The sequence below is a fragment of the Manis javanica genome, chromosome 9 (assembly GCF_040802235.1).
Source record: "Manis javanica isolate MJ-LG chromosome 9, MJ_LKY, whole genome shotgun sequence".
Classification (NCBI taxonomy): domain Eukaryota; kingdom Metazoa; phylum Chordata; class Mammalia; order Pholidota; family Manidae; genus Manis; species Manis javanica.
The window spans coordinates 28,045,618-28,071,468 of record NC_133164.1 but is presented as its reverse complement, the minus strand read 5'-3'; the positions used below and the strand labels follow the sequence as shown (position 1 = coordinate 28,071,468).

The 25,851-nt window shown below is 33.8% G+C and overlaps 1 protein-coding gene across 16 annotated transcripts in view; it reads right to left on the bottom strand.

The window, feature by feature from the left end:
- MYCBP2 (MYC binding protein 2) overlaps window positions 1-25,851 on the bottom strand; it is a 241,384-nt gene that overhangs the window by 119,728 nt on the left and 95,805 nt on the right. For all 16 annotated transcript variants that reach the window (XM_073212475.1, XM_073212476.1, XM_073212480.1 and 13 more), the window contains 11 exons: window positions 22,748-22,952; window positions 21,954-22,107; window positions 14,432-14,604; window positions 13,257-13,382; window positions 13,040-13,167; window positions 8,957-9,048; window positions 6,883-7,017; window positions 5,446-5,529; window positions 4,169-4,265; window positions 1,969-2,161; window positions 1,173-1,447 (listed from right to left, as the gene is read on the bottom strand). In XM_073212475.1, the coding sequence (XP_073068576.1) occupies window positions 1,173-1,447; window positions 1,969-2,161; window positions 4,169-4,265; window positions 5,446-5,529; window positions 6,883-7,017; window positions 8,957-9,048; window positions 13,040-13,167; window positions 13,257-13,382; window positions 14,432-14,604; window positions 21,954-22,107; window positions 22,748-22,952 (1,662 nt within the window). The remainder of the gene's footprint in view (window positions 1-1,172; window positions 1,448-1,968; window positions 2,162-4,168; window positions 4,266-5,445; window positions 5,530-6,882; window positions 7,018-8,956; window positions 9,049-13,039; window positions 13,168-13,256; window positions 13,383-14,431; window positions 14,605-21,953; window positions 22,108-22,747; window positions 22,953-25,851) is intronic.

Sequence of the window (25,851 nt, the reverse complement as noted above, 5' to 3'; positions counted from 1 at the left end):
TGACATTTCCTATTTTGCTTCTGACAATGGTATGTTCTTCTTTCTCTCTTGTCAATCAACTTGCTAGGAATTTATTAATTTTGTTTTATATTCAAAGAACCAACTTTTGACTTTGTTAATTTTCTCCACTTCCTATTTCACTGATTTCTGCTCTTATCTTTATTATTTCTTTCCTTTATTAATTTCTTCTTTGGGTTTGATTTGCTTTTCTTGCTGGCTTCTTAGATCATTAATTTTAAAGCTTTCTTCTTTTCTATTCTAAGCATTTAGAAGTATAAATTTATCTCTAAGCAGTGCTTTAGCTACATGTCACACATTTTGATGTTTTTATCTTGCAGTATGAAATATTTTTTAATTTCCTTAGGATTTTTTCTATGATTCATTTTTATTTAGAACTGTTGTCTATTTTCCAAATACTTGGTGCTTTTCTTGATATATTTGCTATTGAATTCTGATTTAATTCTCCTTTAAGATTTTAAACTTTTGAAATTACTAAGACTTATTTTATAGCCTAGCATATGATCTACCTTTGAATAGTATATGTATACTTCAAAATAATATGTATAATGTACTTCTGTTTTATAAATGTCAATTAAGCCAAGGATTGACAGTGTTGTTCAAATCTTCTATATCCCTGATTTTTCTGTATAGTTCTATTAATTACTGAATGAGGAATACTTTAGTCTTCAACTATCAGTGTGAATTTGTCTATTTCTCCCTTTCGTTCTGTCAGCTTTTTGCTTTGGGGTTTCAAACTGTCATTTGTGAGGGTTCAGTTTCCTGATGGTGGAATGAATGATGTTAACCTGCAAGTATAGGCACAGCTCTTTCCTGACTGTTCTGCAGATGAGGTGGCAGTAGGGGCTGCCCGTTTAGTGCTGTCCTTGCTCTCACTAGTCACTCCCTGTCACTCTTTCTCTCTTACTCACATATGCTCACTCACAGAATCAAAGAGCAAATGAGCAGCTGCACAACATGCATGCCAGTGTATCACTAAAAAATGATACAGCAAACAGAAAAGTTTTTTTAACTTTGATCATTTAAGTCACATACACCAAACTAATCTCTTTTATTTTATATAAAAGGTAGAGAGATTGAGGCATCTGCAATTTTCTTGAAGAGTATTAAATAATGCACTTCATTTTCAACTTACATTTATAAACTTCAATTACCTGATCCAAACAATTCAGCAGATCACAAAGGCAAGCCCACTGTAAGGCAGGAGTTGGGTAGAAAGAATGAAAACAGGCAGTAAAGGTATTGTGACACTCCTGAAGGACGGCTTCTAGGAGACTCAGGGGTTGACTCAGATATCCTTGAGGATCATTATCCAACTTCACCATGCAGTGATCAACTCCTTCTGATAAAATCTTTCTTAACAAAGTTCTGGTTTTTCCAATACATTCTGCTAATTTGCTAGTTTCTTCTACAACTGCTTTTCCTGTAGCTTTGAAGGAACAAAGCAGATTGCTAATTAAATAGAGTAACAAATATGCATGGAAACATCATTCAAATAACTTTCTATATAGCTAAAATTCACAAATACTCATAACCCAGAAATGAAACAATTAAGAGATTAAGTGTGGTCCAAAATTATTTCTTAAAAAGTTAAATAGGAAACAAAAACAAAAACAAAAACCACTGGTTTCAGCATTTAAGTCCAAACCAGTTGTTTGAAATATTTCTATTTGACAGAACCTATTTAAAATAACACTTTATTAGCGTACTTAAGTTTAGCCTAACATAACTTTTTGATATTAGGACATTTTGTTATCATGAACAACATATAATCTATTTTATTCTTTATAAATACATACATAAGCATCACAACAAGCCAACTTTCTCCCTTCCTTTCAGGAACAGGTTAAAGGCAGCTAGGGATTTTTAAACTCTCACTGATCCCTATATAAACCATCTCAATGACTCAAACGTGTTTCTTCCTAAAGTCATTTATAAAACACATCATACCTGACACTGGGTAAATTTCACAGGTATAGACACGCAATAACCTCAGACAACAGGTACCCACAAAGCGCAGTCTCTCTAAATCTAGTAGTGTAGCTGTGAACTGGAATCCTTTTAATCCTCTAAGTTCTTCAACTCCTAAGACTAAGGTGGTCCAGCTCCAGTGAAGAATACTCAGCAGTGATTCAAAACATTCCTAATCCAGAATATGAAAAAATAGATAAAAATTAGTTCAAATGATACCACAGGGTGAATCAAATAAAAAGATGACATTCAACTTTAAAACTTTATCTCAAATTTTTTTACTGAGTTTTGGGAGCCCAAGCAATAGACATTTTATTAGTTCAATCATTATTACCATTAGGAGTATCTCTGAAGATTGACAAAAAAGGTAGTAGTTAAACATTCAGAAAAAACAGTGTTCTTCAATATTAAGTTTCCCTGCTACCCACCTATCTAGGTTAATCATATAAGTAAGGGAAAAAATGAAAAATACCTATAAACTCATGTTTACTTGAAAGGAAAATTAGCATTTACATTGTCATTGTAGTAGCATATAAATAAACCTGAAGTATTTTAAACATTAATACTTTTTGAATACACTAAGGTATTGTAGTATTAGATATCAATGTATCAAATAACTTATTTTATGTTTACGTGTTAAATTTTACAATACAAATTATAGCCGACTCTTTATAAACAAGTTATTTTTAAAAAAAGTAATCTAGAAAGCACTAAAAAATTCTTATTTGGATTTTTAAAAATTCTAGAATACGGGGTTAGGGTAGTGAGCATCCCCTGCAGTTTTAGTTGGTCTGCAAGGTTTTATCATGTTTGTATGGTAAGAGATACGTGAAGAATCTCAAAGGAAAGCACTATTTCCTCTTCCTCACCAAATCCCAGTCCTCTGGTATAATAATACCAAAAATAAGAGTTTATCATTAACTTTTTAAAGAAATGACTAAGTTTCTTAATATAAAAAATACAGTTAACTAATGACCAAAAACATTTAGATGTAAGTATAAAAGAATTACTAAGCACACACAAGAAAAAGAAATCACAAGCCACAAAAGAATCTATATATTCACTTAGATTAAACGATACCAACTAGTATCCTTTGATAGGATAGGGTGGAATAAATTAGAGTACAACTATTTTATGGATATTTTGCAAACAAGAAAAGGTTGACATAGAGCCAAATGTATTAACATGGAATATGTCCATAGTGTCTACTATGAAAATTGTAAAAAGTAAGATACAAAAGTTTAAGTATCATTTAAAACAAACAAGAAGGTTGTATAGCATACTGTAAAAATGGACTGAAAAATTATATACATATAAAAAATGGTCTGTAAGGCTATACAACAAAATGTAAACAGTGGTCATATATGGTAATTAACAGTGATGAAGAAAGAACTTTCACTTACTTTTATTATAGTTTTATCCCTACACTACCCTATTCTCACTGGGGATGTATGTTAATCTTGTGGTTTAAAAAACTAAGAAAAAAATTAAAAAGAAGGAATTCTACCTATGCATTTTACCAAGAAGACAATAAACTCCATTAATAAAGCACGTTCATATAGTACCTTACAAATTAAAAAGCATTTTTGTATCCCTTATATCATTAGAAATTTATAGTGATGCTCTCACATAGTTTATTTATTACATTAAAAATCCTCAACTAATAAATGAAAGAACAAGAACTCAGAAGTCATGAGCAGACATACCATGATCTTTCAGTGGCCTCATGTTGGCTTTCCATTCTACACAGGTAACCCCAATAGCACTGAGTATCTTTAAGTGTAGAATAGGGTTGGTCAAATAATCCAACAAAGTCTGTAGTTAGCTATGTGGCTCTTCTACTTAGTTCTTCAAGCACTAGAGTAACACTTTTTGGTCAACACCACCCTTAACTTTTCCTTCACTTTCTAATTCCTTCAACGTATTTATTCAAACATGACTTACTGGAAAACCCAACAGTTGTTTCAGAATAGCAAGCATGCTAAAATCAGTCAACATCTCTATTTTCCTATTATTTAAAGTGCATATTCTTCGCCAGGGATGTCAGTACTAATACAAAAAAAATCTGAGTGTATAAAGCTATGCTGAGATAAACTCTTTAAAAGAGTGGCTAAATGCTAAACATTAAAATGAAATTGAGCACTGGATAGGAAAGCTGAAATTTTTTAAAATGGCTTACCACTGAGACAGTTCTTGCAAAAGATCTCTTTAAAATGTGTACAGGTTCACTGGTTTGCTGTTTGCCTTTTGAAGCACTGCCATCACTGGTTGGAAGTCTGAAGGCAATAGACACATAAATTCACACTGAAAAATCCAATGACATTCTTCTTTTCAAAACACATGCAATAACACAATTAAATTTTATGTTTAAATATTTTTCTTAGGTGAAATGCCAATATGGGGCTTTTTAGAAACATTTTCCAACACTAAACAACGTTTTAGCATGCTCAGCACTTCATCTCTTAATATCCCACCTCCGTTAAGACTGTGTAGAAGAGAATCTCTTACTAAACAACATAATATTACTTACTTTCTCTAGTAATGCTACTATTAAACGTTACTATTAAAATTTTATTCAACCAGTGTACCCAGGAGTAGACCAAGCAACTTTTTATATACATAATGCTACATAACACAAATACTAATTATAATAAATTGCATAAAGACAAACGGACAAAAATCTCTTCTTGGGAAAAGTGAGGTTTACACCATCCAGATTCTTGATTAGAAGATATGGGAGACAAGAGGATCACTGTTCTACAGGCATGTCCTTTGATTTTTACTACTTACAGTAAGAATGACACTTTTTAGGTAGGATTTATCTCTATTTGAATTCTTTACTCTAAAAATTATTGCAGTAATCTCCTAGAAATAGATGGACACACATATAGGCATACGTTTCCATGTCTCTATTACCATGAAGTAACTAAAATTCTTGATAATGTAAAATATATAGTAAATATTATCAAATGAGCAATTTATTATTTGCTATTTTAATTGAAGGAGGAAGGTTTTCAGCAGTAAGGGATTTTCCAATTCCTTCCTTCACAAGATGAGCAAGAAACATAAGACTACAGCAAATCAATTGGGCCTACATCTAAAGTCCCTACCTTGTACCCCGATTTCACTTCTCTAAGAAAATTTTATTAGTTTATAACATTCTGTAATTGGTAAGAAAATCAATAGCTTAAAAAAGTTATTAAAATATTGTTATTTGCCTAATACAGATAATCTGAGTCAGTAGGTGAAATTTCAAATTAAGCTTAATGTAAAATTGTTTAAAATAATTCAAAAATTAAATGTTTTTGTTAAATGTAGCTACATTACTACTGGTATTTCTAATTTGCTCAATGCTTCAAATAATTTCTCCCATATTATACCATATATTTTATAGTAATTCTAGATTATAATAGCAATGGAATAAACTATATTAACTATTCTGAATATGTTACATACCTGTATAATAATTGAGGTATCTGACCAGCATTAACATCTGTACCATTATTTGATTTCTTTGAGCTCTTAAATTGAAAAACAACCCTAAGAAGAGAAAAAATAACAATGATTCCGAAAGCAACATGATTCAAGATTCATGAAAGGAAATAATGATTAACAATCATGTTTTCAAGTCCTAGGTTAATGAACAGAGATTCACTCTTTAATGAAAAGAAATACAAGTAAAAAGGTTTTGTAGTGATTTTTATTTTGGCTCTGTAGTACTTAGTGAGTGAAATGAAGGAACTGAACCTAACCAAGAACTCCTAGGCGAATAGCTTGCCTGCCCCTTCCTAGCCCCCTGGCTCAACTTTAGCCAGAATAGTAAGCTTTTAACAGAAATATTTGAACTTACAGTTTAAAATCTGTTCAACTAGATGTACATTATAAGCTTTAGCTTCAAATCTATGACATTCCAAGACTGCATGATGTGTCCATGGGAATCACACAGTCCAGGAGCACAGTAGCCTCTCCAGTTCTAGTACACAAATTTAAGAGTGGGCTGAAAAGGATACACTACAACAACAGACTTAATTTTTCTACAGCATTCTATTTGCACATTCAACAACATAGAATTCACCTCAAAAATTAGTCTGTTCTTTTTTGGGTCATCTCTGTTATGAGTTGAACGTAACTATTTGAAATATAACATAACTTCTATGCATTTCCAACAGTTTATGCTCAAGAATAAAAAGTAAACTGAATGTCTCTTAGAAATGATGCTCCTTTAAACACATGAATCAGCGTATGGGATATAAAGAAGGTTGTACTTAGAATCAAGGAGACTCTAGGTCCAGATTTGGTTCTGCCATACTGTAACCATACAACTTGAAGCAAATCATTTGTTCACCTTGTGTCTCTCTATTTCCCTAAGTAGAAAATGGGCCTAATATTTGTTTCACAAAGTTTTTGAGAGTACCAAATGAGATAGCATATATGAAAGTATTTTATAAATGCGAAGTACTTTATACATGAAATTTAAATAGTAAATTTCCCCTACATCCTATTAAAACTCATATCACTGAAGCTTTGCAACTTATAAACTGTCTTCATAAGCACTGTCAAATTTTATAGCAAGTACATATTTCTTTTTTTATGATTTCTAAACTCACTGTCCTTTTCACTTTCTTTATGTAATTTCTAATTTGTATGTAACAACCAGAAATACATTCAAATGTGGACTGTCAAGAGCAAAGAATAGCAAGCAGTCCTATTATCTCCCTGTTCAGTGTAAACCTTAACTTAGTATGAGATTATATGAATTTAATTTTTAGCAGTCCTATTATGCACTGGACTTACCAAGATTTTTATCCTACTGAAAGACCTCTGAGTTTTCTGAACAGTAGTCCAATAACAAAAATGAGAGTGGTTTACATAAAACGTAACCATCCCACTTACCCATCATCTGTGGTAATAGAAGCCTGTCCGTGAGATCCACAGTCACTGCTGGGTCCTGATACTCGAGCCCATGCTACATACCACCACCCGGCTTGCAGGAGAACTGGCTCATCAAACATCATTGCATATTTTTCTCTGAAAGAAAAATTAGTGAGTGAAAGACACTGCTTTTGCACTCCCCTGTTACATATATTTATTTTTAAAATCCTTTATAAACAAAACATGGAATTCATTGCATTGTAAGATTCTTGTCAAACAACATTAAAAACCCTGTATTTAAAAAAGTCTGGACAAGAATACAAATAATAATTACTTGTTATGGTAATGGCATGTAATGGTAATTTCTTCCCCCCATCTTGAATTCTAAAACTTGCTTAAATGTTATAAAGCTTTCATAGTAAATAAGATAAAAATTGTTTTAGTTGTTGTTAAATAAAAGCATGTCAGTTTAGCTGGAAAATTAAGCTTTGAATTTTAGTTTTATACTTCATTTATTCCACTGAAGTGTTCTGAGAAGTAAAATATTGAGAAAACAACTCTGAAATCAGATGGCTCAGTTCAGCGCCCCGCTTTATGACTTGCTAGTTACACGGCCTTGGGAAAGTTATTATATTCTCTCTGTCACTCAGTTTCTTCTTCTGAAAATAATGTTTAGCTCACAGGGTTGCTGGAGGATTGAGTTAATTCAGATAAAGTGTTTGGAACTGTACCTGTCACACAGTACCCACACCAAAAACGTTTACTAAATTAGGAAGAAAGAAAAGGCACATACATAAGTAAGATCACCTGATAAAGATATTTATAAGTTACAGAGTTTTAGGTGATAGAATAGAAGTGTACTGGGTGCAGGTGGGACACAAGAAGAATAAAGATACATAGGAAAAGGGAAGAATGTTGAGCGGATCTGTGGAAGTATGGAAGTACAAAATAGGGTCTGAAAATGGCAAGGTGTCCGGTGAGGATAAAGCATTAAGACAGACATGGAGTACTGAGTAGAAAGTTTAAAAAGATGCTGTGGAAGAATACCGAAGTCCTTTAATGCTACCCTTAGGAACTTGGGCTTTGTTAGTAGGCAAATGAAGAAAATCTAGATGATTCTCTATACATGAAACCATACATTGCATTTTTTACCCATAATCATCTGCTCAAAATATAAATGCTAAATGACAATGGCATCTTAAGGCTTTCTTAAAAAGTAATCAATTAACTTTCTGGATATTTCCCTAATCTTCATTTGTATATAACAAAAAATGACTGAAAAAGTTTCTCCTGATATTGGTTAATGCCAAAATGAAGAAACAGTCAAAATTTTCTTTAGGTTTACTATTTTATTCCCCAAATTCCCAAAAGTATTTACCTGTTAAAAGCAAACTCAGTGCCTTACCACCATTTTCAGAAATGCTAATGCATATCATACCAGCTTTCTTAACATAGTTATCACTGGGAAATAGAATGTACTATTATTATCAGGAAGCTCAATTTATTTTTTTCTCTCATCATAATATTCCCTGATTCAAATCTCTAACTTGCCATAACACAGTGTGAGATAATTTTTAGGACTACATAGAGAACACAGAGTAAAATACAAGTCCTTTCTTACTTAATGAACCTTCATAAATAAACACCGTGATTCTGGTAACCTCCTAAGAGGTTTCAGTAAAGCTGACAAACTCCCCAAATGTGTTATAACCAAGCATGTATTATGGACACATAATCAGGATATACAGGTAATTAAATTCTGGCCTACTATGACTTTCGATGCTCACATACATAATGCTACAGGTAGTAAACAACTATCAATCACATCACTAGAACACTAGCATATTAGGTGTTCTCTATGTGATGCATGAAAATAAAAGTGTGCAAAATGTATGTGTATTTCCATCTTCAATGGAGAAACAGTAAATTTATCTTGTAAAATACAGATATGAAGGATACTATTAGTTTAATGCAGCATTGTTTAAACAATACTTATATCACCTATTATGTAATTTAATTTCCAAAGCATCTGACCATAGATTACTTTTCATATTACATATGTGAGGATCACATTAAATAATGAAGAACTGTTTACCTAGCAGCACAATCATATGCCAACACATCAGTCTCTGCAAGAAGGTCTCCATCAGTTTCATGATCTCCTCCATCTGGACCCAACTCAAACAGCTGGGGAAAGGACAAGAACACATTGTGTCCAATCATTCCATCATGTAAAACTGCTGAATAATATGTTTATAATTTTGTGTGTATTTCCCATATATGCTGGACACTACAGAATATAAAACTCAGCATACTTGCTTTTCTAATGTTATTAAGTGAAATATACAAACCTGTACATATAAGAAACACATACAATGTCTTCTGTTCTATAGTAATTTCAGTTTCCTTAATGATATATTCACCTATTTCTATCAAATGTTACGAACAGTTCTATACCAGAAATAAACATCTACAGGAGATGGAAGAACCCAACGGGCAAATTTTACTTAAGTGACCTTTCAAATGAGGTAGAATTTTGCTTGAACAGTTATATGCTCTGAGATCCAGGACCCAATTACCTCAACCATAAAAGGGGATGAATACTAATAGTGCTTCATAGTAATTGTGAGACTTGAATGAAATAACACTTATGGTACACTTAGAAAAATACCCATAAAAAAAGGCTAGAAAAATGTTAACTATGGAGAAAGTGAAATAATAGAAGGACCCTTAGGGAAAAAAAGGAATAAAAAAATAGTTCAAAGTAATATGGCATGGGAAAAGGAGAGATGAAGAGTGTGAAAAAAAAGTTATTAAAAAGGGGGAGGACCACAGAGTCTGGGAAAAGGATAAAAGAGAAGTTATCAAATAGGAAGTTAAGAAATTAAGTGAAAAAATAAAGGAGAATTAAAAGGAAGAGGTATTTTCTCTCTTAATGGACTAAAACATATAAAAACCCTTATTTATCTGGAGAATTATAGCAGGTGGACTATAAGAAAAGCAGATAAAAACTAAGGAGACAGATAAGGGGGCACTGAAACTTCCTGGATAATTGCTGTTGTGTCTCAGCTTCTCAATTACATGCTAATAATTTGGAAATCTGTCTCCAGCTCTGATCTTACTCTCAACAGTCTATTGAATCCCCCCAAGGCAGCTCAACCTCACTAGTTCTAAAAGGGACTCATCCCTCCTTCCCTCTGCCTTCCCAGTTCTGATGATGGTACTATCATTCACCAAGCCACCCAGATAAAAATCCTGGAGTAACCTTTTCTCCCGCATCTCTGTGCCATCACTGCATCTATGCTATTGCTGCTACCAAACTTGTTAATTCAACCACGGTCACTGACTAGCTACAAGAGTTTGGTAACAACTAATTAGTCGTCTTATCTCTACTTTCTCCTTGTTCTAACCCATATTCTACAAAGTTGAGAGGTTGTGCTTTGTTTTAATGAACTTTAATTAATACTCTCCCTAAAATGAGTACCTGATCAGTGTTTCTTAATCAAAAATTCTTCAATGGTTTCTCATTAAGTTCTTTGATAAAAAGGCCCTTAATGTTATATTAGCACACACAATGTAGTAGTGGGGGTGGGGCAGCACAGGGAAGGCAGTATAGCACAGAGAAGACAAGTAGTGACTCTATAGCATCTTACCATGCTGATGGACAGTGACTGTTATGGGGTTATGTGCTGGGGACTTGGCAACGGGGGGAATCTAGTAACCACAATGTTTATCATGTGACTGTATATTAACAATACCATAAAAAAAGGTGGAAGAATTAATGATTTGTCCCTAATCTGGCTCCCCTACTTATATTCAACAAAGATTTTTGAATATACATTGTATGCCAGGCATAATTCTAGGAACTGGATATACACAGGTGAACAATGCAAACAAAAGATAGGGACAACTGGGAGTAAGTTTGTGGGATTTTCGTAAGGATTTTGTTATAAAAAGCCTCACCAGGGAGACAAGACCTCAGACCTCAACATAATGAGGAAATGAGCCATGCAGATACTGAGGTAAAGACTTATAAACAGAGAGAGGAGCATGTACAAAGGTCCTGAGGTTTCACATGCCTACCATGTCTGAGGAACAAGAATAGCATAGTGTGGATGGGTTAGAATGAACACCTAGTGCAACATAAGGTCAGTGTGGTGATGGCAGGTAGTTCTGCTAGCGCTTTGTAGGCCCTTATAAGGCCAGTGGCTTTTGTTCTAATATAGGAAGACACGGCCATAATCTGAACAGAGAAGTGCTATACATTTTAGGAGAATCACTCTGCTGTTTTGAGACTAGATTTAAGGGACTAAGATCAGAAGCAGGATACAAACTGGGAGGCTACTACAGCAATCCAGGTGGGCATGCCTGTGTACTGACTTGATACCAGGGACAGTTTTGAGAAGTGAACAAAATCCTTGGTTTATAGTCAAAGTATAGCCAATGATGTGTGTTGCTGAAGTGGACGTGGAGTATGAGAGAAAAGTCAAGGATAACCAAGATTAAATAGAAGAATGAAGTAATGTATATTCTATTTGGAGTCAATAAACTGGGATGGGGAAGAATATGAGAACAGCAGGTTTAGAGAGCTCATCAGAAGCCTAGTTTTGAACACGTTACATCCGAAATGCCTATTAGCTATCTGAGTAGAGATGGAGAGTAGGTAGTTGTATATATGACTGGAAGTTTCAGACAAAAACTACTTAAAGCCATAAGGCTGGATCCACTGGGGGTGAGCAGACTTAAGGAGATACCCAAACCTAAGTTTTGGCATTCCAACATTTAGAGCTTAGGACACCAATGACTTATACATTACTACAATCAATGCCTCAGTCCACTTATTGAATAACTGAATACAAATAAAAGGAGTAAGGCAGGATTTAAGACCTAAAAAAAAATTGGGGGCCAATATAAAAACAATGTACATGGAAGGCCTCTAAAATTGTGTACCACACTACTGGAGATAAAGTCCACCATGGTAGTCAGTATTATTAAACAAAACAAAACAAAAAAACTCTAAGGGCCAGGAATAAAAATGTCTTCTCAATAAGAACTAGACATTGTCAACTAGAACTACTGCATAACTCAATGAGTTTGCATCTCTATCTTGACTTTGAATCAAGACATCCTAAAATAACCAGTTCAAAGCAGTTGTACTGAAATGAGACAAAAACTAAACGTACTGTATTTTTATTATCAACATACATATACCAAAGTTATAATCATTATTCTTTTGCTACCCTGTATATAATTCTAAGGACTTCTACTTTCTTTTTTTCTATATTATCTGTATTTTCTAGCCATGTATTCCAATTGTAACCAGAAATAAGCAAATATTTTTTAAAGTTTGTCATTTCTGGATGGGCCTCTATAAAACTTGTCCTTGAAAACCATCATTATAAGGGTGTTTTACATATTAATGTAACTTTTAGATACTGAGAGAACTAAGGAAAAATCTCCTGAATGGATAGCATTTAACTGAGGATTTTGGAGGGTTTTTTATGGAGCCTGCTATTGAAATTAAGCCAGGAACTATAGTATTTTCTTTTACTTTAGGAACAAAACCAGAACAGAATTTGAGAAACAGAACATTCAAACTATTAGTGAATTTTCAAAGAATGAGCATATACTTTGCTGAGAATGATTCTAGGCACTTTCTGAGATGAATAGGTGTGGTAAACTTGTGATTCTTCATTATTTTTAGTTTGTCTACCAGATGGAATCTATTCCCTGTGCTTTATCTCTAACTTATCCCTTGTCTCCACTCCTCGAGTGATCATGTCTGTTTACATAGTACTTGGCATTAAAAATGCTAAAAATGTTTTAAGCTCCATATAAATGTCCCTGAGTCAGACCAGTTGTGCCCCTGTCACTAAAACGGCTAACAAGAAAGGAGGCACATCCATAGACACCTAGCAGGTGCAGCACCAAGGATGAAAGACTGGCTCTGTTAACATCATTTACAGTCTATAATTATTAAAAAACAATTTTCCATTCACTTCCTCCCTTCCTCACTCTTGGTTTTTTAATGAGTTAACGATTTAGTATTATTATATTAGATTTTAGCCATGTTTCCTCAAGTCCTTTTTTATTATATATATGTTACATATACAAAAAATGTCAACTAAGCCAAAACCAACTTCTCAAATAAAAAGAACAGTGTCAATGAACTGCTTACCTTAATTTTAGCAGTATATTCTCCTCTACCACCAAACAGACCAAGACCACCAAGTAAGATGTCAGTGTCAGCACTAAAACGAATAGCTTCTACTGAATGAGCAGAGTAACCCCAGCCCCCACCATGACCTAAAGATACAAATAATAATTCATGTTTTAGAAATGGCCATCTATTCTTCAGTTATAAGACAACATTTCCCAAACATAAATATACATACTTTCAAACCTGTTTACTACACTATAATCTTCTTTGGAATAAACCTTCATCACTGCTTGGGTCTCCTCCTCTGTACTTGCAATACCCATTTTTAAATCCTGCATAGCTGCTAAGGTGTCAAGACAACCTAAAAAAAAGTGCACAAAAATTCAACTCCTTGAAATTAAAATTTCCTATAACATTGATGATATACTATAAGGCATAAGTTAAAATAATAAACTCTGAGTGTGCTGAACAAATTTATTCTAAACTTTATATAATGCTTCATGGAAAACCAGTTAAAACTAATAAAAATTCTCTGCCTGGGTAATTATCATATTTAAACACATACTATATATGATGTTTCGCAAAAAACTGTATCTCTGAAAACCTGGGATTGCTTAATCTTTGAGTCCTTTTAAAGTTCTTCCTCTCATGAAACTCTCAACTACTCTACCTTGATTCTTAAAGTATTATTTGAAGAACAAACAGTAGCCTGGGATAATCTTTATGCTAGCTTTGGATATTACAGTCAATGCTAGTTTTAGATAAAATTTGAGAAAAAAGAAGCAAGGAATTGTATTTACAATCTAGTAATTATACTTAGGAATATGATTTCACAATTGCAAATTTTAGATAAGCCTGAATTAGTCTTAAGAATCATTTTTAAAAGCAATTAAGTTATGTGAGATGGTATAAAATTTTCAGACAATTTATATAATTGAAGAAGTGTTATATCTCAAATTAATTAGGTACAAGTAAAGTTGATGTGCTGTGGAAAACTGTGTTATGTAAGAAGTGATAGAAATGGTACCTATAGAATTCATAATACTTTATAGTATTTAAAAATAACATAAATTAAATATTATAATTACCTGTTTGAATATTCTATCTACATCTCTGAAGTTTATATATATTCAAGTTAAACAAAAATATTATTTTTAAAAATCTACCTATTAGAAAAATTATATTCAGGGATCCTTTGTGTTTGGGCATATATGAATCCTTCATGGTGTTGGTACAAGTCTGAGGTATTGTTTTCTGTAAGATAAACCTCTTAAAAGTTAGAGGATTTAACTTATTTTGCATCTAGCATATTAATATCCATAGAAGTATGACATATAAATCCAAATATTCTAAAACAAATCCTCAGCACATATTAATGAAAATTAGCTGATCATCAAAGAGCAACCCTACCAAGAATGTGCAAAGCTGCGTGAGATCGGGTTGTGAGAGCCCTTGATCCTGTTGGTAGGGCAAGTTCAGGACTGAGAATACTACATCTGGATTGCATGTCTGTTGCAGAGGGAAATCTGGCATCAGCAACCACTGCATTGTAACACCACAGTTCTCTGGTATTTGGCCGAAACCTTTCAAGAAAAGGGATAATTACAGCACTCAACATACAGTTTCATTTTTTTTTAATGTCTAAAATATAACTGATAATGCAGAGAGAATACAGTCAGCTAAAAGAGGAAAAAAACATAGCTCATTACTTTTTATATCTGGGCTAAACATATAAATAAGATGATTTACATCACTATAAATGAAATGATTTGAATGAAATAGTAATACAGATCATGATACTTGATGAATAAGAGCAACAGTATACTTAACAATCTGATATGTACACACAAATCTGAGGCTCTTCCATAACAAAAACTCCATGAGAAGTTAAAAAACAAACAACAAGTTGAAAGAAAATATGTAAAACAGATGTGAGACAAAGTAACAGTATCCAAATTACCTAAAAGCTCCTGCAAGCCAGTAAGAGACAATCAAATATCAAAAGTGGACAGAGGCCTTGGAATGCTATTCTCAGAAAGGAAGCACAGAGTGTATGTACATAGATAGTCAACCTTCCTAATAAATAGTAAAGTGTCAATAGAGACCATAGGGGACCCACAATACCCTCCTGCCATTTTTTCATAGTTCTTTCATAACAAAACTCTCAAAAAGCTGTCTCCACTTTACCTCTTTTATTCTATGAATTTTTTGGGGAAAAGTTTTTATTAACTATTGAGTACACTCAAATGAATAGTAACAAAATATTTTTAAAATAAGGTATGAAGGATAATGTCACAAGGCACACTAATAAAAAGAACATTACTCATCCTTTAAATATCCTTTATCCCCCTCCCTACTAATTTTTTTTCCTTTTCCTTTCAAAAGTAACAATTACATTGAATTTTAAAGTTTGTCATTCCCTTGCTTTTTAAAATGATTTTACCTGTTTGTATCAAACAGTATATTATTTAAGTTTCATATTTCTGAATTGCATATGAACAGGATATACATTTTATGTATCTCTGTGGCTTTTCTTCAAACAGAATATTCTTATAAAGTATACATCAGCAAATGGCTGCAAGTTCATTCATTCTTATTGTTGTAGAATGTTAGCTCATGTGACTATATCACAACTATTTGTCCATTCCATTATTGACAGCAAAAAGTGAAACTGCTCAATTTTTCATTACAAAAAGTGCTGCGATGGATAATTTTACACAGCTCCTAAAGTACAGGTACAAGAGCACACAGGAAGGAAGAACAAAATTACTATTTTTCACAGCTGGTATGTTTACATAGAAAACATTGATCCCCTTGAAAATTTGATTCATGTCAGATATAGCTGACATTTCATATTAGTTTTGAAAGGATGGTCTTCTCAATCAGTGGTGCTTGATGATCCAAATTTACTAAATACAAAAGAAGTTAAATACAACTGTCCCACTTCTGGGTATATACCCAAAAGAACTGAAACCAAGGTCTTGAAGAGATATCCACACACCCATGTTTACAGCAGTACTATTAACAACAGCCAAAAGGTGGAAGCAACCAAATGATGGATGGATGGTCCATGGGTCAATCAATGGATAAACAAATTGTGGCAGAAACACACACTGGAGTATTACTCAGCCTTAAAAAGGAAGGAAATCCTGTCACAGTCTACGGTGTAGATAAACCTCAAGGAAATTATGCTAAGTGAAATAAACTAGTTATAAAAAGACAAATACTGTACAACTTCATTTACATATCTAAGGTAGTTAAATGCATAGAAACAGAAAGAATGATTTGCCAGGGGCTGAAGGGAGAAATGAGGAGCTGTTCTCTGGGTACAGAGTTTCAGTTTTTCAAGATGAAAACATTCTAGAGATGTGCTTTACAGCAAAGTAAATATAATTAATATTAGTGAATTGCACAATTAAATAAGTGATTAAGATAATAAATTTTATACCATATTTTTTGCCACAAATAAAAAGTTATTTTTAAAAATGAACTTAAAAATACTTGATATAGAATAAATACTGTGAGAGTAGCTGCTATAATTAGCAGCATTAATATTACTACTTCTCAATTTACTCTATTAATATAATTGTTCTTTTGTAGATAATCATTTTCTGTCTGGTTGCTTTGAAGATTTCTCTCTTGGTCTTTAGTGTTCTATAATTTCACTATAAGGTCTCTTGATTGTGGATAATGAAAACATGCAATTTCTAATATCTGTGGTTTCAAATCTTTTCTTGGTTCTGGAAAGTTCCTAGACATTATCTCTTCAAACATTGCTTCTCCTCTATTTTCTCTAGCTTATATCTTTCTTGGATGTCTATTATATCTTCTCATTATAGTTTTCAAATAACCTTAACTTTCCTATTTTTTATATTCTTGTCTTTGTGGCATTTTGGGTAATTTCTTAGATACGTCTTTCACCTGTTTGATTCTCCTTTGATTTACTCAGGTATTTATTTAATAAACTACACTTCATTTTTAAAAGTTGTGCATGATTGTTTTTCAAATATACCTCATCATTTTGAGTCTCATTTTGAGACTCTTTTGCTTCTTCAGTTTGGAGATTCCATCTTTTACTTTTTAAGCATTTCATACATGGTCAATTCATAATGTTTGTGACAATTCTGGGACCTGAATCTGATCTTATTGACTGTTCTTTTGTTGAATTTCACTTCTTTTATGTTAACCAGGCTTAGACTTTGTGTTCTTATTTAAATGAACCCAATCATTAAAAACCTATGAGACTAATGGAGGGAGCTTTTCTCTAAACATGATTTATACTCACCTTCTACTGGAGACAAAGGGGTATTACTTTTCTGATCCCACTTAAGCATCAATCCAAGGCCAGAAGCTTAATCTGTGAATGCCAGGATCAGTTTCAATCTCCCTCATTTTGTGGCTCTCACAGTGCCTGCTTTCCAAATTGCAGTGCTGATAATAGCTTTGTCCACAGTGATATCCTGCATTTACAGTGCTGACTGCTTACTGTTCACCAGTCACCCTCATGGAGGAATGATTTTTATTTTATGCTAGTTTTCTTTTTGGGAGGTGGGGGTGGGGACAGGGGCAGTTTATTAGTGATATACTGGCTAAGTGCCAAGCAATGTACAAAAAATAAACTTTTTTTTTTAATACATAGGGTCCTCCCAAGGATTTAGTTTTCCAGACTGCTAGCAGTGGATATCTCCATTCACTCTTCAAACCACACTAATCTAGTTTGCACATGTAAGACTTCCATGAAATTATTCTCAAAGGTGTAAATAACCTCTAAGTAGCCGAACCTAATGGAATTTTCAGTCATCTACTTAATCAAGTCCTGAGCAGAGTTTAACATTCAACACTCCTTCTCTTTTTGACCTGCTCCCCTTCTCACACTGTCAGCACACAAATACTTGACAGTATTAAGGAATTGCTGATAGCTTTGTTATAATATTTTTGTGCTTATTTTTTAAAAATCTTTATTTTTTAGATATATAATAGTGAACTTATATATAGGATGGTATAATTCTAGAATCTGCTTTAAAGTAACCCAGCAGTGGAGTTGGGTAATGGGTGAGAACTGAGATGAGGTAAGATTAGGCATATGATGAAAACTGTTGCAGCTGACAATGGATACATGGGGGTTTACACTACTCCCTCTACTACTGTATATGTTAAAATTTTTCGATAATGTCTTTTAAAAATAGATCTTTTTGTACTTCAAAAAAAAATTCATTTTGTTCTCTCAAAAGACATTTTATGTCATATCCTCTCTTGGGTTTTTCTTACAGCTCCCTTGTTGCTCCCTCCAGGCTCCTAATTAGTTCCTCCTCTCCCTCCTACTTCTAAGCTTTGTAAATTCTAAGGGCTTGGTCCAGAAGTATCTTTTCCATCTACATTCTCTGCCTTGGTGATCTCATTTAATACCATAGCTTTAGATAGACCTATACACTAAAAATTGTCAGATTTATATACCCAGTCCAGACTAGTCCTCTGGACTTGCTCACCTACCTAACTGCCTACTTAGATTTTCACTGAGATCCCAAATTCAGTATGTTAAAAGCAGAAGTCTTGACAAAATCTGTTTTTCTCTCTGCCTTTCCTGGCTCAGTTAATGCCTCCAATGTCTACTTTAATACAAAAACTAGAGCCTCAGGCATCATTCTTAACTACTTTCTTTCCTTAACAGCCCCTACAATAAAATAAGTCTTACTGACTCTACTCCAAAATATATGCTACTGCCTGCTTCTCTCCATCTTCCCCACCACAATCCTACTTTAAAGCCATCATCTCTCCCAAGCACTGCTGCTATAACCACAATACATCTACCCTTGCCTCCTTCTGATACATTTTATGCAAAGTGTAATTTCTCAATGTCACCTCCCAACTCAAAATCCTACAAAGACTTCGTATTTTGAAGTTCAAATTCCTTAATCCACCCTACAAAATCCTGCATATCCTGGCCCTGTCTACCCCTCTGATTTTCATGCCACTCACTCAGTATGCGTTGACCACACTGGCTTTCTTCAAAGTCTTAAAACACAGCCAAGCTCTTACTTGCAACAAACAATTTGGGCCTCCTAAGCTCTCCTTGCTCAGAAAACTTCACCTGATACTCTTCAAATGCCTGGTTCTTTCCTCTTTAAGGTGTTAATGTGTAAGGTCTTCATTGTAAGGAAGATACACCTCTACTGTTGTTTGCAATCACAGCATCCTCTTTTTCCTTCATGATGCTGAGCAAGAGCTATATTCACTTTCATATAGTTTACAGTTTCATTAAAAAGAAAAAGGCTTCCACAAGATCTAGGGCATTGTCTATCCTATTCACTCTGTATCATTCTTTACTTACAATATAGTATATATTTAAATATTTACTGAATAATTACAATAGCAAAAATAAGAATAATAGTATACTGTTTGCTGATGCTGATAGTATAGGGAAATATGGATTCTCATGTGCAGCAGGTAGTTAGAGTAAAGAGGGACAAATTGGCAGTATATACCAATTCTATGAGCCTATCTTTTGACTCAGCAATCTCACCTCTTGAAATTTATCTTAACAGAAATACATTCACGTAAGTACAAAATGTGTGTGTTCACTATATCATCATAGGTAATACCAAAACATTAAAAAATAATCTAAAGTGTTCATTGCTGGGGAAAGAGTTAAATATATTTGGTATATCCAGACTATAGAATTTTATACAGTTTTAATACAAAAGCAGTTCTCTGAGTATTAGCTTGGAAGGATCTACAAACTGTTGTTTAGCAAAAAGTTCTAACTTTTAAAATAAATGTATTTTTACTTATCTAAAAAACAAAATACATGCATTTTAAAAGGTGTCAAACAACATAAACAGTACTTGTGACCCACAGAGAAGGTTAGTGGGATTTGGTAAGGGGGAAGAAAAAGATTTGAATTTTTTCCTATACGCATTTTTTGCTTTGCTTTTTAAAAAATAACAATACATACTCATGTTATTTGTGTAAATTTTGAAGTAGGAAATAAAATTGCCATTCTTAACATTTATCTGCTCTAGATATTAAATTTCTAATTGTTCGAGAGAAGTTAGCTGTTAAGAATATAAAAGGCAGCAGACTCAGGAAGACGGGAGGGAGGTCACAGTAAGATAATACTGAATCTGCAATGTCTATGAGAGCAAATGCAAGTACCCTACTAACAAACACAAAGTATGCAAAATCAGAAGGCAGAAGACAGAAGTCAGAAAAACAGAATAAAACTCTGATACTGATGAAAGGAAAACACTTTTCTGCTGTTATGGAAACATCTTTTATTAATCTGTTTTGAAACAAGGGAGTAAAGGACTGAGGACCCGGCAGGGCCTTAGAGATCATCTGTCCCACTGCTACAACCATGTGTGAAAAAGGCAAGGTTCAACTAACTGTATACCACACTTCCGAGTTCTGTTAAGACTCCCAAGGAAATGGCTCTAGTTATACTGTTAGAATCCAGTTTGTCATTATCTCTAATTTAGAGAATGCATTTCTAATTGAGTGAATGTATCCATACTGCCAATTTTAATTTTGTTAATGCAAATTTATTTCATTTAAAAATGACACATATAAGGATTACAGAAACTAAAACATCAGTTTAACCCTTACGTCTAAACCAGCACTTGTTCTTTGGTGACTAAGTGTTTTGTATACTGACTTCTAATCAGTAAATAATTGAGGACCATTCTATCTTCATCATTTATGTCTCTATCCCCCGCATTCTATCCCACTGTGACCACTCTAATTTTGATTCTTAGCATTATGAAAAGACTACTTACCTTTGCCTGCTGTTATCTAATCTACCCTGTATAATGCGGCTCGGGAAATCAAAGAGCACTACTCAACTCAATTCTGGCCTCCGGAACTTCTCACGAAAAGTCCAAATAATATTATAAAGATTATAAGCTGGTTAAAAACCTGGGAAGCACAGTACTATAACTCCTTCACTCAGAGTACAGGCCTCTGGATTAACTGAAAACATGGCCTCTTAAGAGTTTGCGGCTGATGAAAAGGAAAGCAGGTACGGACAGAAGGAGGAAGACAAAGGCTTTTTTCTCTCCTCACTTATGCCACTTAACCCTTTCGACTTCTCTGAATTCTACCTACTGAGGTTGGCCAAATAAACAACACAAGAGGGGGAAAAAAAGTTAAGTCCTGTGATGTGTCGCTCTAGTAATAGTAGCTCTAGTAATAATGAGTCACGCCTCCTATTAGTATTCAATGCTAGAAATGCCTCATTTTTGACTCATTATGTATATAAGACATCATAATAAATTTTAAACAAATGCCATATAATTTTTTAAGCTTCTATATACCTGTTTCCATCTCTACATTTTTATAACTTTCAGAGTATAACTCTGTCCATTTCTCTACCAACATGGAAATCTTGTTCCATACATTCCTAAAAGGCAAGCTCATTTATACTATTTATTCGATATTATCTTTGGCATGATTTTTTTCTACACAGTTGGTAATAATGAAATGTGTACGGAACAAGAAATAGAATCGTATATACTATATGCAGGATTGATGACAGACTAAAAGTAATAACAGAACTCTTGGAAGTAGAATTACTTATTATAATGACAGTAGCAAGTAGTTCTATAGCACCTACTATGTGCCTCTGTTCTAAGTTGTTCAGTCCTCATAACAATCTGTAAGTTAAGTCTATTACTATTCCTAATTTATACTGAGAAAAGTGAGGAACACAGAGTCAAAGTAACTTCTCCAAGGTGATGCCCTCTGGCCAGAGCACGTGCTTTCAGCCATGCACTGTGCTGTAACGGGCCCTGTGAGTTTGCAACAGAAGCGCAGTTAACAACGGCAGAGGAGCTGTCATGTGTGAAGACACTGCCTATACATGACTTTATATCACCACAAATATGATCGAATTGATCAAAACTTATTTCTACTGTGTTTTATAATTAGAGAAGCTTACCTCCAAATGACATCATACACAGGATCAAGGCACACACCAAATCCTTGCAGGTCCTCTTGTTCAGAGTCATTAAAAGTTTTACAACTCCCGTCCACTTTATTTATCAGAAGACATTTAAATGGAGGAGGTTCTGATATAGAAGCAGGTACCAAGCCTTGGGTAAAAATTTTTATACATTTTAAAGATGCACTTCCTTTTTATATTTCCCAAAATTATGAAGTAAGTATTATTTGTAAGATAATTTGTATTACCATCTCCATCTTACAGATAAAGAAACTGAGAATTAAGGAGGCTTTAAGTGGCAGAATTAGGATTAAAACCTCAGGCTGCCTAAATCTACAATACATGTTCTTAGTGTTGACACTACATAACTCAATTACATAAATATCAATGATGCCAAGGACACAAGTATGGACTGATACCTTGGTCCTAATGACACTTCAAACTTTGATTTGTGTAATGTTCTGTGAAAAATAATTTCTATCATTTATTTAACAAGAACCAACAGAGGAAAATTTCTCCTTCCAATATAGTTTTCTCCTACTACAATATAGCATGTATTTCTACCTGTCTTTATCTTATAAATACTTTGATTTCCAGATCTCCCAATTATTCCATTTTCCTAGCACATAGATACATATAAACACAGACACTTAGAAGCTTCTCTTAAATTTCTTCAGAACAGTAAACAAAAAACTACTAGACAGTATCTCATAATAGGTAAAGAAGTACCATTTACTATCAGTAAAGACAAGGATTTTAGGGGGATCAGGTTTGTTTGTTTTGGGTATTACCTATTATGTGTTTACTGGCAAAAATTTCTGATGTTGCAAGCACATGGGAATTAATAAGTGCTTCATCAATTCGTAAGAAAGTCTGGTCCCCACTTGCACCTATCCAGGTAGCTTTTCTTCCATATTTTGATCCAATGTTTGGCATGGGAGCTGGTTTTGCATTCCAATATGGCACATCCAAAATTGGTCTGCCCAGCTGTCCTTTCTAAAAGATAAAACAAACCACATTAACACTATTTCTGAATAAATAATCTATAATTTTTTATAAAATTAAGGAGACAGTAGACAGAAATAGTTCTAAGAGTCATTATTCTTCATCATTTTTTTTTAATAAATGAAATTCATGTGAAATTTGGACCCAGCATTTTTATAGCAATAAAATAATGTCTAGTACTCCCTGGAATTATCTCCCTAATAAATCAAAGTTCATTATTAAAAAAATTGCAATAAAGTTGAAATATTTTTCCATGTAAGAAATCTCCCTGAAATGCTGTTTACATCTACATTTAAAAGTATTATAAATAGTAATGTTAAAAATTAGTATTATAAATTGATCACTTAAAAATTCACTTTGATAAAGTCACTATTAAATTCACACAGTGTGAAAATATTTGGGTGAGAGACCAAAATTATACATACTGCCAACTGTGAATACAATTAGAAAATTACATATTTTTCATACAATCATTTATTAATAAGTTATTTCATTTATGTTTCAAGGTAAACAGAAGAATCAATGGTAAAGCATGATGTCTTAAGTGTTGACCCATTTGAAAAATATGACTGTCTAGAGGTACCTGGTTAGTAAGAGTTTAATTCCTAAAGTAATAGGAACTTTCTAACTACTAAACTAATAACTGCAGAAGAATGTTGATGATGGATTGGTAAACATTCATCCATCCCGGCTCAGAAGCTCTTTCTCCCTTCCATAAACCCTATGGAGGCAGAAAACAGTCATTATGGCACCCAGGTTACCTACAAGAAATAGGAATCAGAAAACATAGCAAAACACCTGAAGAAGAAGGGACCCTGGGGCACTGCAAACAGCCTGGTTAAGTTCTCTCCCTATGACTAGGTTTCTAGTGAATTCTATTACACCTTCAACACCACAGCAAGAAGCAGCCACAAACTGACTGCAAAGGAACACAGTTTCAATCCCTGGGCTGAATCAGGGGAGGGAAAAGTGGCAAACACATGATTAGAGAAGAAGCCAAAATATTTCAGTGTTTACTCTTGGCTTCTTTCAAGGTCTATCTTTATTCTCTGACCAAAAAAGAAGAGTGTAAAAATGTGAACAGTGAGCAAAATACATCATACTCAGAGATATGCTTTTGGAAGACAAAGAAATTAATTACATATTTCATTGACTACTGAAATAATTATTCCCTCACTATCAACCATTTAATATGAAGAAAAATAATGCAAATATATGATGCCTGGATAGCCCCTGGGATTCAGAATATGGTTATAAATAAGCCATGTTTAAAGTCATATGTGTTTATCACTGGCACTTCTGGGCCTAGAGGACAATGATGGCTCTCTGATTTTAATATTACCATTCACATTCCCCCCACAACATAAAACCAATATACAGGGCAAAGAACACCACACATGGTTCACACTCCTTTCCACACTGCCTTCAGCAGTAATAGGAAAGAGAAGATGTCAAGACCCTTAGGTTACCTGTAACCAGAGGAAGAAACCAAATTCCAACAGTTTTCTCCACCCACCTGCCACTGTAAGCCTGAGAGGGTGGAAAGCACAAAAGGAGAGGCTTAAGAAGGAGAACAGAGAAGTAAGGAGGACTGAGAAAAAGCACTGACAATATCATCTCAAGAGAAAATCCAACTCTTCATGTCAAAATACTAAACACCAGTAAGGACTTAAAAGATTTACAGCACAAGCTACAGGAAGAAAGCATACAAGTGTACAGGACCATTTCTCATACATCAGCTTGATGCAAATTAAAAGGCATGACACACATTCTACTGGCTGTGGACAAACAGGCACTCTGATACCTTGCTTGTGAGAAGGCAAAAAGTCAGAATCTGACTTCTAGAAAGCTACCTCAAAGATACAACTCTAATAATATTCACTGCTATGATTGCAAAGTATTAGAAAGTACTTTAATGTCTAAGCACAATAAATTGAATAAACTATAGTATATATGCATGATATACTATGTAGATGTAAAAAAAATAATAAGGAAGATTTCTGTGAACTGATAAGGAATGATTTGTAGGAAATATGATAAAGTGAAAAGGTCAAAGTGCAGAAGAGCTTTGCCATCTTTGAAAAATAAAGAATAAAGGGGGAATCATTATATATTGTGTGTGTGAAATATATACACACAATCTATTTCAATGCAAATATAGATGTGAGAGTATGTGCTTATTTCTTTATTAATCTTCACAAGAAAAAACACAGGAAGGATAAACAAGAAAACAAAGAAGTTCATTGCCTACAAGCATGGAGTGAAGCAGGTGAGGAGGTAGGGATGCCAGCAATAAGAGAGGAAGTACCTCTTGTGTATACCATTTATGTATAAAAACTTTTAGAAACATGTTAGTTTTTTGTATATTCAAAAAATAAAATTATATCTAAGGTTATCCTTAAACTAAAAGCAAACTGAAACAGCACATTGGACCACAAACCCTTTTCCTTAGAAGTCTGAGAGCTCAATGTTGGCAGAACATGCTAGTGGTCAGCATTTCAAGTAATGTGTTTTAGGTAGGGTAGGAAGACTGTTAGAATAGGGAGAAGAGGAACTCTACTGTGTGACAATCCTTTGAATTCACCCCTTTTCTGCTCTACCTCCAGCATTCCTCTGGAGCCTCATTCATTGTTCAAAGTCAAAGTTACCTCCATGCTGAAAGGTCATCCCTCATGCTCCGTCAACCCTTGAGATCAGTCCTATTCACTTTTCAGAGATGAACCCCTACCCCAGGACATGATGAAACTTTAAAAGGGACCTGGGAAAGGGCCTGTTTTTAGGGACAAAGGGAAGGAGGTGATCCTTGGCAGATGCTGCTCTTTATAAACAATCTGTTACTTGTGTTTATTTTTTATTGATATAAAAGTTTTTATTAATTAAAAAAAAGCAA